Below are 17,264 nucleotides of genomic sequence, written 5' to 3' on the forward strand. Positions count from 1 at the left end.
ATAGAGCATATTTTTGCACAGTAAGGAATAACACTGTAATAATGCAAGTTCATATTTTTAAATGGCAGAATCTTTCTGAAAACAGATGACTATACATAAAATCAGTTAACTATGTAATTAAAAATATTTAAAACTAACCAGTATATTTCTTTTTTCTATGAAGCTGAGTCATAAAAAGTATAATTAATTGATATTAAGTTCAATTAAGTTTATTTAAATTATTAATTGCTTTAAATATATATTTGGGATTTTAGTCCTAAACTAAAGTAGAAAGTAGAGATAGAATTCTGGAAAGCAACCACACAGAAACTGGCCCAGAAAGGAGAATAGCTTTGTTTAAAATCAAGTCCAAACTGTTTAGGACTTCTTTCCCATTTAAAAGAAGAGTTCTCATCACCACAGACTGATCAAACTATATTTCTAAACACATTTGTTTAAAAAGAACATCATCATGGGGTCCAGTCCATTTAATTCTCCTCATATAAAATCAATGTTTCTAAAATTATTTGCCAGGAAAACTATATGTGAAATAATTAGGTTATTAAAACATAATTATAACTTAGGCTTTTTCAAATACTGAAAGAATTTTGTTTTGTTTTGTTTTTAATTTTTGCCTTCATGGTCAGCATACTGAAAATGAATGGAAAAAGATAACGTAAGATATGAACATAATAGAAAATGTAACCTCAACAAAAATACAGTACAAGTGTATGGATTTATTTTCTTTCTGCATCAACAGAAAAATATAACTTTCTTCAAAATAGTTCAAAAATGGCATACTTTCTCATATACCATAATATAATACTACAGCTGCTTATTTTCCGTAAATACTGCGTAACAAGACTTGTTAACAAGGAAAAATCTTCCTGACAGGCTAACACTGAAGAGCATACTCAGTAGGACAATCTTTTATCAAATCTATATTTAAAGAAAGACTTAGGCTCTCCATGCAGACTCTCATTAATTTTTAATTTTCTGACATAGTAAAGCACATCTTGGAGTATAGGACATGTGGGTTTAAAACTTTCAGAACACAGTTATCTATAGTTCAAAAACTCCATTTGTGGGACACCTGGGTGGCTCAGTGGTTGGGTGTCTGCCTTCGGCTCAGGGCATGATCCCAGAGTTTAGAGATCAAGTCCTAAATCGGGCTCCCTGTGTGGAGAAGCCTGCGCTTCTCCCTCCACCTGTGTCTCTGACTTCTCTGTCTCTCATGAATAAATAAATAAAATCTTAAAAAAAAAAAAAAAACCCTCCATTTGTGAACTCATAGTTTCATTAATTGAATGGTTTTAGGATCACTGTCTAGTTTTCTTATGAATGAAAATAAAATATTTTTATTATTTATAATATTGTCTTCTCTCCTACTGTTTTGAGAAACACATATGTCAATCCAAGCAGAAAAGGGTAAAAAAGTTCATAGTACCTCTGTCAAATAATCAGGGGAACCAGACACTGGATAGGCTTTGGTAACAAATTTTGCCACAGAAGGCATGTTGATAAAACCTTTCCAGATGAAGTTCAATCGAGCCAGGAAGGTAGACTCAACTTCAACAGTTCCAGGCATCTCTGGACTAAAATATAACATTAAAAATTTTTAGCTTAAAGATATGCTCACGAATAAATCTATTTTCTACTAAGTCATCAATTACTTCTATTTTAGCATATAAAGAAAGCCAAAATATGTAAAGACTATTGATCAGTTTATATTTTCACTTTATAAAACTACATTCGTATTTATGTGATCATGTTTTACAAAATCATCCTTCATGAATGGTTTAGATGAACGTCCAGAGAAGTACAAGCAATTTTTCTTAAATGACCTATCTCTTGCCTCTCTGGACCAACATAACTAAACAGAATTTTAAAGTCAAGTCCCCACATACAGACTCAAATCTCTAAATTAACTTTGAGTCTTATTCTTTTATTTCAATTAGTTTAGTGTTTAAGAAGGTACAGTTACTTTCTCAAAAGGAAGGTTCCTGAGAAGTATGTTACTTTTGTGTTTTTGAAGACCTCCAAGTGTAGTTTTGCAAAGATCTAGAATGATTATTATAGAAACTGTAGCTAAGAGAAAATTACCGTGGAGCAGGAGAGAATGTTGACTTCGGAGACTCTTGTTTCTCCTCTTCAAAGAATTCAGAAGCCAAAATATTTGAGGTTGAAGACAATGCATCTGCTATACTTTCTGCTTCATTATCTGAATGTTTACGAGATACTCCAACAACAACTTTAACTTTTTTTGGAGAAAGATCATCTACAGGTGGTGCCATTCGACCTAACACCAGATGATACCAAAATAAACAATTTTTGTAATCTGAAATTTCTGTAACTTCATCTATTTTGCTTCTAAAGTTACTCAGTTTTTCTGAATCTGAAACTAATCTTGTTGCATAACCTTAGATCTCCTGGGGTAATTTTTAACTATCATCTCTCATATTGTGTTATATTACATCTCTCTGATATGAAAAATTAGGAAAAGAGGATGTTAACTAACTTAGATAAACTGGAATGGAAACATTATAACTAGAACCCAAACTAGGCTTCTTGATTCCCTAGCCATTTTCTTTTAACTCAACTACACCAAATTCCAAGTCTTCAGAACTGAGTAAAACAACTCTGCATCCTACTTTGTGTTACATACAGCAGCAGCTCATGACATAAATGCATAGTGCAGTGCCTAGTTACTAAATATGAAAAATGTTAGTAAAGTTTAAAAAATGACATTGATTTCAGGCTATAGCATCAAGAAGGAAAAAAATTACTCAGACTTTCTGAAAATAGGTTAAGTGTAGTAGTGTTTAACAAACGTTTTTGTGTGCTACTATAAATTTACTGAAATATTACCATGGAAATGATTAAAATTAACAGAAATGATTAAGAATATTTTTTATTAAGACAGAACTAAATCTGTGTACTTAAAAATATTATCATACCATGGATGGCTTTAAGAATAACAAAGTCTAAAAACATTCTGCCCTTTAAGTCTTTATCACTGTACAGATTGTAAAATATGTAAACACAACTTTGAGAAGATAGGATTATTTTCATTATAGGAAAATTAATTTGTAAAATAAATTTCATCTAGCCTCTAATCCAATGATGGTGGACAGCAAATAGATTAACCTAAGAATTTTCATTTTACTGTACAAGGTATGTATCATTCCTTAGCATATTATAGTAAAAAAAAATAAAAATTAAGAGCCATGTGTCCAAGGTTTACAAAATTCCTGATCCTCTATTTTTAAACAAACTGAATATAATTTAAATTCTTCCTTAATTACATCCCCATTTTTTAATGCCCTAAATTTAATCAATCTCCAACATCTATTAATATTACCTAATGTGAGTATCTAAAGCCTCCACTTATTTCCAATGACCACTCTAATCACTAATTAAAACTGTCATCTCCCACTTGGATTAGTGTAAAGGCTTCGTATGGAGTTTCCCTCCTTCCTCTCCTTGCTTCTCCCACTGTTATCTCTTCTCAAAGTCAGAGACATCTTCATAAAATTACAATCTGATCATGTCATTCCCTTGCTAAAAAACCCTTTATAGTCACTGTCACTGATCTTAAAGACCAAAAATCTTCAATGCAGCTACAAAAGTATATTTTCAGCATTTCTGGTCATGATCTGTAAATATTTTATCCCATGATCCATATTTAAACACACACACACCCCTCTGTGTGGGGGGGGTGTGCATGTGTGTATGTGTGTGTATGTATATATGTATACACACACATATATATACATGTACATATATGTATGTATGTGTGTATATGTATTTTTTGTTATACTCATCTTTATAAGTGCAGTCATTGTGGTATTTTCTATTTTGTTTTTGAAATGCTAGTAACTACTTACTAAATTGATTTCACTACTACAAAGTCACAATCTCAAGTTTGAAAGGCAAAAAGATTTTACAAAATGTGATCTATAAATAGGTCTTCAAACAAATCATATCCCTCTCTCCTCTTCTCAAATTCAATTCAAGTTCATGCCATTCCCACTATTCAAAATGGTCTTTCTCTCCTTGCAGGCTTACTTTTCAACCTTCACGTCTCAAATGTCAATTCCTCAGCCAAGTCCCCCAATGCCCCAGTCTACGCTAGGTCTTCCTGCTAGCTAAATACATTTATAACTGTACTTCTGTAACTCAAATCATCACCTGTTTGTCTTTCCTGCTAGACTATAGTTTTTCTTAAAGTTTGGATAACATCTGATTTTTTCACCACTATGTTCCCTGCACCAGAAACTGCTCAGCAAGAATTCAATAAATATTTACTGAATGAATGACCAAAGAGAAGAGTACTAGAGAAAAGGTATTTTAGGATTTGTTTCATTTGTTATATACAATAAAAAAATACAAATGCTACTTTACTCCTTCATTTAATAAATGACGGTACCATCAGAACTGCCCAACATTTCTGATGCCTATTCTAATGCTTAAATTCTGGTCTTTTGCCCCCAGGGTTGTTTAGATTTTACATAATACAATTAATTGTAGACAAGAAACTATACCACAGTAACAAACTATACCTCAACTCTGTAGACCAGTTAGTCAAAAAATGTGCTACTTCTCAAAGGGAGTGAACAGGTACCTCCCCTATACTGAAAAAACAAAGCCTATCTAAATTACAAACATAAGCATCTTTCAAAATGAAAGCAACATTTCAGAAAGAAAAAGTTCCAATTACCTATGCAAATTTTACAGTTCAGATCAAAAAGATGTTGTCTGTGTTGACTAGTGGTATCTTTGGACATAGAATCAATCTCTTCTTTTTGTTTTTCAGTTCCTTCTGTCTTTTCCAATGACTTGTTACTTGTAGGTTCCTTTAAAAAAAAAAAGTAAAAAGTTTTAGCAAAATTCAGCCCCAATTATTAAAAATCAACTTATATTTCATATTGGTATTTCTCTAAAATGAAAACTATTCCATTCATAGGTTTTTGCTTTTTTAAAGATTTTATTTATTTATTTAGAGCAAGTGGGGCAGGCGGCAGCAGAGGGAAGGGAGGGAAAGAGGATCTCAAGCAGACTCCACGCCAAACAAGGAGCCTGATATGGAGCTTGATCTCACGACCCTGAGATCATGACCTGAGCAAAACCAAGAGTCAGGCATTCAACAGATTGTACCACCTAGGTGCTTCCTTCACTATTTCTTTAAAAAATAAATGCTAAATGTTAATTATGACCTAAAGTAGAACAAAAATTCAAAACACTACTCATTCTTTAAGTCCTCTAAGAAGATTTCATAAATTTCCTCACTGATATTTGAAAGCAAGAAAAGCTATGCCAAGCTCTCATATCAGTCTGCCTAAGAAGCACTTAGAGATTGACAGGCCTACTAAAGAATTCACCAAGTCACAGAGACCCCGGGAATCTACATTTTAACAAGTGCTTAACAGGTGCTTGTGATGCAGATAGTCTGTATAACTACATACAAGAAACAATATTGTAAACACTCTCAAAAAACTGTGAAACCAATAATATGAGCTACTTTAAAATATATGTATTTCTTAAAATTCTTCTTTCACCTTTAAGTACACTTTAGGCAAATAATCTTTTCTGAATCTTCAAGTTTTGAGCACTACAAAACATGACAATTTTATTATTTTTACCTGAATCTCCATGGCTGCTTCCTGTTCTTTCATTGGAGCATCACTCTCAATTTCAATTTCACCTTTATGAGTTATTTTTGTGATTGGTCGTCTTTCCACTTCTCTCTGCTCTTTCTCAATCATTTCTATGGTCTAAAGGAAATATTTTAAAGAAACATTTCACAATTAAAGTACACATATTTCCAAATGTACAGCTTTAAATAATAAGAGCTTATCTAAAAATGAAAGCAACATCACAGATGATTTTTAATTTTAGGTGACCTTTCAAACAATAAATATATAATGAGTACTTACAAATGCTAGAGACTGTTTTGGTGAGGGGGGTCATAAGCCTTGAGAAGTTCACATGTAAATTAACCAGAAGCAACTGAAGTGCCATGTAATTTGCAAAGGGTTTCTTAAAACATTGTATTTAGTTGCTTTCTGATTTACTATTTTACCAGCTGCCACCAGGGAAATGAGAAATACCTTCCTCAGATTCCTAATTTGATGTTCTTAACACCTCCCAAAATAATGGAAGTTTATTTAACACCAAAAATTATCAGGAAGCCCCTTAGTTGTCTCTAACTAAGCAGTGATAATTAGTTGAAAAAACTTGGCAACAAAGTATTAAGCAAGTGTAGCAAGAACTAATAAAAAGTAGTCAAGAATAGAATGTGTTAAGAAAGGTAAACATGGGTCTGGTCATTAGTCTTGCCTTTGTTAAGTACAAATCATCTTTAAAGAAAGAAACCAGATACATGGCCTAAAGAAAGAACAAGCTGGTCTCCAAAGCAGATGGTACTTGCAGCCACAGGGTTAAAGCAGAAGAGAGGCATACACATATTTGGAATACGGAGGGAAAGAAGTTAAGGTGAGACTGTTTTCAAAATAAAAGGAAAAATTTCAAAGGGTGAAAGTCAAAGAAATATATTAATAAATACATCATATCAAGGCCTTGTGCTTCAAACTAAATTTGGCAAAAGACCAACATGGAGGATTTTAATGCCTGAGGTACAAGTATTATGGAAAAAAAAAAACAGGTAAACCATGAAGAATTCACATGAACTATAAGTAACCAGTATTTCCTAGAATAAAAAAAGCTAATATTCTGAGGATACTGTAATAAAAACAGTAATGTGGTCATCCCACTATCACAATAACTTAAAGTCACATATTCTCTTAATTTTTAAAGGTATTTCAAAGTTCACAACATCCAAAAGAAAACTCTTGGCATTGGTGACTTCCAGAATTTTTTAGTTTTAAAAATGGACTATGGTGCACATACTATTTATGTTACATAACACTTCAGTTGAGCTGGGACTTCATGAGCTACTTAAGCCCACAACATTTCTGTATAATGAACATTTATACATGACAATTCAGATCAAGTTTTATCAATTAACGTGTTTAAGGGGGAAAAAATCTTGTTTTTCTGAACTTCTGGCATTTGAAACTTTGAATTGTAAGGGATTATTCACCTATAAAATTTTCGTTCTGAATCTAGTGCTAAAAATTACCAATATTCAGAATACCGTCAAATTGCATTTTTTAAAAGTACAGATCTGATTAAGATGGACCTATTTTCCCATCTTTCTGATTTACAAAGTATAACAAAATAAAGTTAATTATATAATCTGATAATTGGAAAAAATGAGAAAAAAGCAGCAGAGATAAGGAAAAACAAAAGATTGAAATTAAGAACTTCATTAATGGGGGATAGTAATTTAGAAGACACACAGAACAGGAAGTTTGTATTATTGTGCACTCTGTATTAAATTACTTCTGTGTGTATATATATAATTTTTCCCCTATGGCTGAAAAATATAGGTTCTGATAATCCAAACACATATTCATAGATAATCTTACATGTCTATTTTCTCTCCGCCTCCATGCAGCTAACTCTTTAGAAGCCAGTTCTTCTGGACTCATTCTTATAAGATGATCAGGGGTTACTTCTCCTTTCAGTACTTTCTTAAATAATATCTGGAAATATTTAAAACAAGAATGAAAGAGAAGAAAAACATTTTCAAAATAAAGAGGAACTGCTGTATAAAAACTTGGAATAAATAAACATGCAATTTTGAAACCTGATTTATAAATGTTTAATGATTTATATATTATCTACAACAGAAATTTATTGACTGCCCTGTATTCTAAGAACTTATCATCTAAGTCAGCAAAATATACTTTTTTTTTGTTTTTTTTTAAATGCATGAGAGACAGGGTGGGGAGAGACACAGGCAGAGGGAGAAGCAGGCTCCATGCAGGGAGCCTGACTTGGCTCGATCCCAGGTCTCCAGGATCAGGCCCTGGGCTGAAGGTGGCACTAAACTGCTGAGCCACCCGGGCTGCCCCAAAATACCCCTTTCACATGAAATCAACACATAGTGGAGAAACGTGTCCAGCAGAATCCTTAAAACGTCTACCCAAAAATTGTATGGAGACTGTTCCCTGCCCCCACCACCCCCACAATAGATTCTTAGAGTATTCCCAGGAACACACATTCAGTCATAATAGCCAACCTGTAGTATAGCTAGGTACTGCATACTACAGTGTAAAAAAAAAAAAAAAAAAAAAAAAAATTGAGAGCCACATCTCCAGAATTTACAAAACTCTTGATCCTCTATTTTTAACAATAAACTGAATATGATTTAAATTTAAATGTAAACTTTGCTGAATGTGGGGTCTTTCATATTTTTAAGATTTCATATGTTTAAGTTCTAACAAGCTTAGAAGGGACTCCAAAGCAGAGAATTCACTGCAAGAATGAAACCTAAAGGAAATAAATGTTTACTTACTGAAGAAGAGCTTCCTGACTATATAATTGAAGTATCTGATCCGCTGGACCATGATAACAGATTGTACAATGTAGATTTTTCTTAAGTGGCTGTTAGTATACCTCAAGGAAATACCTCATATCACATACTATATACTGAAAATATTATTATACAAATTGACCAACTTATTATGTAAAAATATTATAAAAATTAAGCAAATATATAAGGAGTTTGTATTTACACATACATAGCTTTTAGATTTCCTCTAGTCCCAAACAAGAAATGCCAGGAAATGATTAACAGTTCAAGTAAAAGATACTTAGAATTAAAGTCATATTTAATTAGCAACATGGGGGGCGCTTGAATGGCTCAGTGGTTGAGCATCTGCCTCTGGCTCAGGTTGTGATCCCGAGGTCCTGGAATCTAGTCGAATTCCGTATCAGATCCCCACAGGGAGTCTGCTTCTCCCTCTGCCTACCTCTCTGCCTCTGTCTCTCATAAATAAATAAAATTTTAAATAAATAAGCAAAATGTTTTAAGTTGTATTCTTTTTTTTTACTAAATGTATTTATTTTAAGGAGTGTAACTCTGCTTTTAAATTTAGATCAGAAGTACCAATATAGTATTTGTTATGAATTCTGGCTTAACAGTGTTTTTAAAGAATACATATGAATGTATTTTTAATAAATTGGATTAAATAAGAGACAAAGGGGAAAAATTCACATAAATCAGGTTAAGACAGACGTCGTATTTTACATTTTAAAAGATTCATTTTATAACACTAGTCACCAGTATGCAGAATTCATAACTCAGTTCAGCAGCAAAAGACTATTAAAATGACAGTCTCATTTAAAGAAATAAATTATAGATCTATTATAATCTTAAAAACCAATGTATTTAGGAAAGCTGAAGCATAAGTAGCTATAGACATGAAGAAAAACATGAACAAAAACACTTACATTGTTTTTAGGATCTTTCAAATTGAACATCAAACTTCTGTATTTGTTCTTATATTTAGCATCGGTGTCCCGAAAAAAAGAGAAAAGCTCTTTTTCAATTTTTGTGGCAACTTTTGCTGCTTTTTCCTCTGGTACCTTCAAATTTGATTCTGTAAGTCTTAAAGTTAGAATAATTCAATTATTCTTCAAATATGTGAGGCATATATTATTCAATTTTGTATAATTATAATGCATGTTACCTTCTCATAAGAATGTCTTTGAGAGAATGTCTGACACTTTGTCTGATCTGATCTGCAGAAGGCTTAGAAGTAGAAGTAGTAGGAACATGCACATTAGGTATTCCCTTTTCACTTTTCTTCTTTTTTATCTCTTGCTTCTCATGAGCCCCTAAATTAAACAATTATCAAAACTCATTAAGTTGCTTTTAAAAAGTCATCTTCCTTTTTAATGCATTATGTAAGTTTACAAACAAAATTGACTGATTAAAAATTACTATTCAGAAATAAGATCAGAACCCATATTCCATACTGAATTATTTCAGGCATTAAAATTCTAATCTATGTATGGTGATAGATGTTAACTAGACTTCTTGTGATCATTTTGCAATATATACAAATATCCAATCATTGTCACACACTTTGAAACATAATGTCATATATTAATTATATCAATTAAAAAATTCTAATTTAAATGAATTTTAATTACAAATTAAGCGACTAAAAAGTGGCCCTAAAGCTATGAAACATACATACCCTTTTCCCATTTTATTTTTTCACATTTTTTAAAGTTTTAATTAAGTAATCTCTATACCCCACATGGGGCTCTGACTCACAACCCCGAGGATTAAGTATCCCATGCTCTTCTGACTGAGTCAGCCAGGTGCCCCCCTTCAACAATTCTTAAATCTATCATTTTTACCACTGATGTTCTTATTTTCCCATATAACCAACTTTGATGAGACAGTCCAACATTATTACTACATCCTTGCATCCTAAACACCTTTATCCTCTCTTCTTTAAACATCTGCATTTGCAAAACCACAAGCACCAGTAAAGGCCAACTTTATCCTTCCCCAAATAGCCTACAAACAGCTAAAAGCAACTGGAGAAAAACACTGATGCTAACAGATCTCACTTTAATTTTAAAACCACAAATCTTAAGTAGATAACAATCTGCTGTTCTAATCCTTATTGTTTCCTAGTAAATTTCCTCTCTCACACATCCCAAAATATCTATTTTACACTTTTTCTCCTTTCTTCTCAAATCAACAATACCTCCTTCCACAACTTCAACCTCGTTTGATTTTCACTTCATATTTCACTAAAATGACTGCTATTCACATCTTCCCATCACCAAATCTAACCTACCTGCATTTATCCTCCCTTCTACCATACACAGTCATCTTTCCCTACTATTACACTGGTGTCTTTTTCTACAACCAACCCTTCTATGTAAATCCCATCCCCTTTTGTTTCTTCATGGACTTTGAACCCCTCGGTTATCACCTCCTTCTCCTCCATCATCAAATTCTCTCTCTACTGGATCATTCCCGTAGTCTTACAAATATATTTCCCTTAAAAAAAATCCTTGACCTCACAGATCTTTCTAGCTACCACACCATTTCTGTTCCCTTTAACAGCAAAATTACTTAAAACAGTAATCAGTATCTCTGGTTCCTCCCTTCCCAGTCTTCCAGTAAAGTGGCTTCTATCCCCAGTGCTCCACCAAAACCATTCTATTCAAGGTCACTAATGATTTCCACTTCACTAAATCACATATGATCTGTGTCCACGTTATTAGATGTCCAAACCCTGGACACAAGTGATCATCCCCTCCTCCTTCAAACTTCATCATGGTCTCCCACAGACCACTTCTTAGTCTCCTTTGCTGGATCTTCTTGTCTTAACTTCTAAATGCCGATATGTCCCCTAAGAGCTATGCTTCTGCCTCTTTGTTATCAAGCTCTTTTTATAGCTGTTTATATCTAAGTCTATGATTTTAAATAACTATGCACTGATATATCCCTTATTTATATACTACCTCCTGAAGTCTTCTCTAAATTCCAGACTCATCAGCCAAAGATTTACTTAAACACCTTCACCTGGATATCTAACAGGCTAAAAACACCTAAACATAATTTTTCAAATTTTCCTCCCCAAATCTGTTTTTCTCAATAAATAGCATTAACATTTATCTAATCCTCTGGTAGATTCTCTTTTTCTGCTACCTATAACTAATCCACCACCAAGTTCTGCCAATTCTACTATATAATATATTAGAATCTGACTACCTCTCATTCCTCTATTGTACCTCTGTTCCAAGCTACCATCATTTCTTACCTCGGATACTACTACAGACTCCTAACTAACCTTGTTCTCTCCTATTCTCCTATAGTCTAATCTTCATAGGAAAACCACAGTAACTCATCATTCCATTGTACAAAATACCCTGAAGCTTTCCCATTACATTCAGAATAAAATATAAACTCTTTGCCATGGCCTCAAACTTTTTACGTAATTTTCTATGAACTTATCTTGGCCATCATTCTCTCTCTCCTATTACCATCCAACCACTCCACGATAGCTCTCGTGCTCCTCAAATACCAAGCTTATTTCTACCTCAAAACCTTTGGCTTGCACCCTGCCCAGTCCTCTAAAAAAAAGTTACCATCCCTTCAAATCCTACTCACAAGTTACCTTCTCCATTCTATCTAAAACAAACTCCCTCTACTCTCTGCAACTGTTACTCTTCACCCCATCTACTTTTTCTCACAGTGCCTATATGCTGTATTTCTTGTATTTCTTATTGTCTTCTTCTCCTATTAGTGTGTAAGTGCCATGATGGAGGGTTCTTACTAAGTTCATTAGTACTTCCTAGAATTTAGAGCAATGGTTTTTAATTTCAAGAAAGGTCAATCATCTAAGCTATTTTTATTGTCTTTAAAACATTAAAATAGCTAAATTTCCCTAAATATGATAATTGATGGTATATGGAATCCAACTTTATTAGTACATAATTAATCTTTATTAGTCTTACTACCTGGCTTGGAGCCTTTTTCTCCTGTGCAAATAACAGTTGTAGTCTCTTTTGGTATTTTTTCACTTTTTTCTTCTGAGGATCTCCGAGGTAAAACTGGTTGTCCCATCTTTCGTAGAGGAGCTAGCTGCCATTTTTTTATTTCACTATCTCTACAGTCTGCTGAGTTTTTGCCTTCACCAGGTTCCTGGAAGAAAACAGTATTTAATTTATTAGAATGAAAACTACTAAAGCAAGGCTTAAGAGTACGTGGATGAAAAGAATTAAACCTAATTAGTATTACAAGATAGCAAATATCATATTGTTTAGCCCAATAATTATTTAAGTTTTTTTTAAAAGATGTACAAAAATAACTCTCAATAGCAAAAAGGAGACTCATTCTCCCACTCAAAATCCACATTAAGCACCTATTCTGCAGAACACATAATAGCCTATAAAGGGAAACTAAAAAACATGGATAACATTTTCCCAGTAATGATATTAGAAAACTATGTACAAGAGTTCTTTTAGTTTATGTGGATATGGAAAACAGAGGGAGAGATTGTGGAGAAATAGGTATCATGTTTTTCACTATTTCCTAAAACGAATGAAATCACACCCACCTATGAGTGTCTCAATTAAAGTCTCACTGTATCAATTGGCAATTTTAACTCCCATAAAGTACAACAAACCATCAGAATACCTGCTACTCTCATCCTAACTATAACCCACCACAACGAACTCTAGTGAACTAGAATTCTAAGACTTTTTAAAGTAATGAATCACATCATGGCAGTGTTTGAAAGACAGAAAAACACTATGATATATAATCATAGGTTTTTATAGGTTGTAAGACACGGTACATACAAAAAACCTGATTTTCTCTAGACTTGGAATCCTCTAATTTTTTTAAAATTTATTTTCTATCTCTCCAACTAGACTTGAGAGCAACAACATATTTCAATCAGCGCTATATACCCAAGTCTGGTACCATGCTTGGCACACAATAGGAACTCAATAAATGGTTCAACATAAAATCTAAGGATAAGAAATAGTATTTTAGGAAAGCAGATTCCATAAACTAAAATGAGAAAAATCCAAATAAGATTCAACAGTTCATCATCAAAAAGAAAAGGAAGCAGCAATCATTTCATTTGGGTGGCACATATATTTACAAAATCAGACTAATTTAATTTCTTTTCTGACATAGAGAATGAATAGAGTGGTTTCTCAAACATCTAATGTTTTATGTCTTTTTAGACAAGATGGAGACAACTTAGCTAAACAAAACAATGAGCTATATTTCTGACTGGCCAAGATATTACATCCAAGAAATGATGATTAATAGTTAATAATTAAAAGTGTTCCAAAGATGTGCTATGAACTGTTCTCAGTGGATCTCTCAATTCTAAATCATCAATTACTTTGGTGCTAATCAAATCAACAGGAAAAGGAATAGCAAATGTTAGAAAAACATAATCTGATTCTCAAAAAGTCTGAGCAGTCAGAAAATGCCGGATGCTACAAGACTAGCCAACTGCAACTTAATCCAGATTTGTCCTATACAGAGTATCTCAAAGAACTGAGTTTGTAAATAATGAAGATGATTTTGGAGAAAACATGCTTATGATTCTTTAATCTCGATGGCTGGATTACAAGGTTTCCAAGGTTCCTTCTAACTTTCCAATTCATGTTCAATGTCTTTTGGGTTATTATATTGACTATCCACATATATTTTGTTGCCACTGTTGTCTCTTCCCTAGTACTGTAAGAATAACAAATCAAAATAGAAAAATCATGTAAAAAAATGTTGACAGTGAAAATCATAAAATAGAAAAATCATATAACAAAAACGTAGACAATGAAAATTTGAAGTTTAATCGATAAAGCACTGAATCTTCTGCAATTGACTATCTTGAAATTTCTGTTTAGAAAATACATTTAGAAAAAAAAAAAGAAAATACATTTAGAAATTAGTTAAAAATAAAAGATAAGGGGAAAACTGACAACCTTTTTAGGAAAGAAATTATGAAGTGAAGGTTCTAAGCAAACACTGGCACAAAGTCAAAAGAATTAGGTCTATTTTTCCTTACATAGACAAAGTAATTCTTCTACCTGAAAATAATAATGTAGAATGTGGCTTATGAATTAGTACATATTTATGGACTGAAAAGTTTTAAAAAGTGCCTCAGCAAACACAATGTACAGCTTAGTACCACTTTCATATCACAAGATCACACACACATGCTATCAAAAAAAAAAAAAATCCAAATACCAACCTAGAGACTAGAAACTACACAAAACTTTGTAAGAAATAAGATCTACATTTTGTGAAGATTTCACTCCTTGTTTTTTTCACCAAGATTGCCAAAGTATTTTAAATAAAATCCATCCATTTTTGGTAAAACAAATTTGAAAACGTACACTTAGAACAATGAAACCCAAAGAGAAATTTCAAGTTGCCAGACTATACAGAATTAAGTAAAAAGAATGCATTAACGAGCTTACCCGTTTTAAAATTTTGACCTTGTGCTTCACTGTGTCTTCTATGTATTTGGTTTTGTCGTTTGTCGGTGTGTGCTTTGATAATCCAAGCTTTTCATATTCCATTGTTCTATCTTCACTCTGGACTTCAACTTTAGCCTGGTTTTCCAAAATATCTGAATCTACTATTTCAGTCTTTTTATCTTCCTCAGCACAACATTTCACACACACGTATTCTTTGTCTTCTTCTCCCATTTGTTGTGCTTGACAAAGACTTAAACCAACACAATCACCATGAAACCAGTCATCACATCTCCCACAGCCAACCATAAACCTGGGAAAAGGGGGGGGGGGGGAAACTTTGATTCAATATATTTTTTTAAAATGTCAAAAATGAGCCTAAATTAAATTTTTTTAAATTTTTTTTTCAATTTATTTATTTATGATAGTCATACAGAGAGAGAGAGAGAGGCAGAGACACAGGCAGAGGGAGAAGCAGGCTCCATGCAGGGAGCCCGACGTGGGATTCGATCCTGGGTCTCCAGGATCGCGCCCTGGGCCAAAGGCAGGCGCTAAACCGCTGCGCCACCCAGGGATCCCTAAATTAAATTTTTAATCATCTTCTATTTGTTTTCCATCTTTACCCATTCTATTGGTTCAACATGGAGCAAGTTTTCAAAGAATATTCTATGAAGAAGGAACTTTTAAGAAGTCAAATATATTCCCTGTAGTATGAGAAAATACAAAAAAACCATAAAGTGAAAAAAAGGGTAACTCATCTTTGTGAGCATACTATGTAGAATAACAAGTATAAAGTAACATTTCTCCACTGAAAAGGGTGGTTAAAAGCTATGATAATCTGATCACAGATAATGCATGAAAGTTGAATTACATTTACCCCACAGATCTGAAATCCTATATAAACTGAAGAACCACTTATCCAATGAATAATTTTGAATGCCAAAGATTGGAATTAAAATCCAACTCAACAACTAACATAATGGAGACTCTCAGATTGTTTATTAACCATCTTAACTATGTCACTATTTACTCTTTGAGCTCAAAATATTCTGGTTCATGGTGTCACAGTGATTAAGCTGAAGAATTTTTTTTAACGTACTTCCGAGTGCAGACTTCCTTACTACTGATCATGGTTTAGATAATAAACTTGTTTTTCTGAGCAAAAATCATTATATCTTAACATGAAGGTACTAATATTCAGGCTGAAATTTCTTTAATTTCCAATCCCCTTATAAAAGTTTCCCTTTACTGCATTTTATCTAAGTAACTTCATTAACCAATGGAGAAAAAAAAAATCACGGGGCTCGAGATTTAGGAGTCTAAAAAGCTGGTTTTCCTAACTTAGAACTATCTGGAATTACTTTTGAATAAAATGATAAATCAGATGTACAAAGAGATAAGTTACTCTTATCTTCAGAGATAAGTTACTTTTTAAAAGCTCTTAACCCACTGTTAGGTAAACTAGAGAGCTCACTTAAACATGTAATTTTCCTTTCATCTTCAGGTTGGTAATTCATGGTATGTTTGAAAGATTAAGAATAAAAAAGACAGGTATATTCTTTAATGAATTAAAGACTTTCTGCCGATTTTGCTAACAGTGGCACCCAACAATGCCAAAACTCATTTTAAAAACCCGTGTCCTAATGGGAAAATGCTTTACGGTAACACAATGCGTGATAATGGCCAACTCTCTAAATAATTAAGAGGTTTTAAGGTTGAAACTATTTTTTTAAAAAATCACTTTCAAACCTTCCAGGTCTTGAAAAAAGTCACAGCAAATACTCATTCCTCAACAGCACATTTCTCTCTTCCTCACGTACCCTTCTATTGTGTATCAAACTACTGATGTGCATTAAGGAAAATTGACTTTGTGTTTGATTCACCATTCTTTACCCTAACTAGTAATGCCTATGCTAGCTTTATCCAGTAAGTAATCACTTACCCAAAATGATGGGGGGGGGGGGGGGGGGGGAGGGCACAAAAGACACAAAACAAGAAAACCTCCTTTTCTCATGTAAAAAAAAACCAAAAACACAATTGTTTTGGATTTGTAAGCCAGAAGGAAAACTCAAACCATATGGTATTTGCAAGATAAAAATGGTCTACCTAGGCTTGGGGAGATTTTAGATGGGTCCATGTTCCAATGATACATATCTTCCAGCCAATAAAGAGTTTGGAAAAATGCAAGTGCACAGTTTTTCTCTTTCAGGTTGCAAAGTTATAAAAACTATTTCTTGAGAGCGGGTGGGTACATGTATTTCTTTGAAATACTGAAGGAAAGCTAGCAGTTGTTTCCCTTTATTTCCACTATCAGAGCTACATTTTGATTCCTTCAAAGCAAGTCTAGACTAGTTTCAATAAGACACTACTTAAAAACCCATACATCGTGGCCATGGCTATGTGTT

The 17,264-nt window shown here is 33.1% G+C and overlaps 1 protein-coding gene across 7 annotated transcripts in view; it reads right to left on the reverse strand.

The window, feature by feature from the left end:
- PHF3 (PHD finger protein 3) overlaps positions 1 to 17,264 on the reverse strand; it is a 77,147-nt gene that overhangs the window by 5,901 nt on the left and 53,982 nt on the right. For all 7 annotated transcript variants that reach the window (XM_041742759.1, XM_041742751.1, XM_041742726.1 and 4 more), the window contains 9 exons: positions 14,863 to 15,172; positions 12,379 to 12,562; positions 9,579 to 9,726; positions 9,340 to 9,496; positions 7,470 to 7,586; positions 5,622 to 5,753; positions 4,700 to 4,835; positions 2,083 to 2,278; positions 1,427 to 1,574 (listed from right to left, as the gene is read on the reverse strand). In XM_041742759.1, the coding sequence (XP_041598693.1) occupies positions 1,427 to 1,574; positions 2,083 to 2,278; positions 4,700 to 4,835; positions 5,622 to 5,753; positions 7,470 to 7,586; positions 9,340 to 9,496; positions 9,579 to 9,726; positions 12,379 to 12,562; positions 14,863 to 15,172 (1,528 nt within the window). The remainder of the gene's footprint in view (positions 1 to 1,426; positions 1,575 to 2,082; positions 2,279 to 4,699; positions 4,836 to 5,621; positions 5,754 to 7,469; positions 7,587 to 9,339; positions 9,497 to 9,578; positions 9,727 to 12,378; positions 12,563 to 14,862; positions 15,173 to 17,264) is intronic.

Source organism: Vulpes lagopus, chromosome 1, assembly GCF_018345385.1.
Source record: "Vulpes lagopus strain Blue_001 chromosome 1, ASM1834538v1, whole genome shotgun sequence".
Classification (NCBI taxonomy): domain Eukaryota; kingdom Metazoa; phylum Chordata; class Mammalia; order Carnivora; family Canidae; genus Vulpes; species Vulpes lagopus.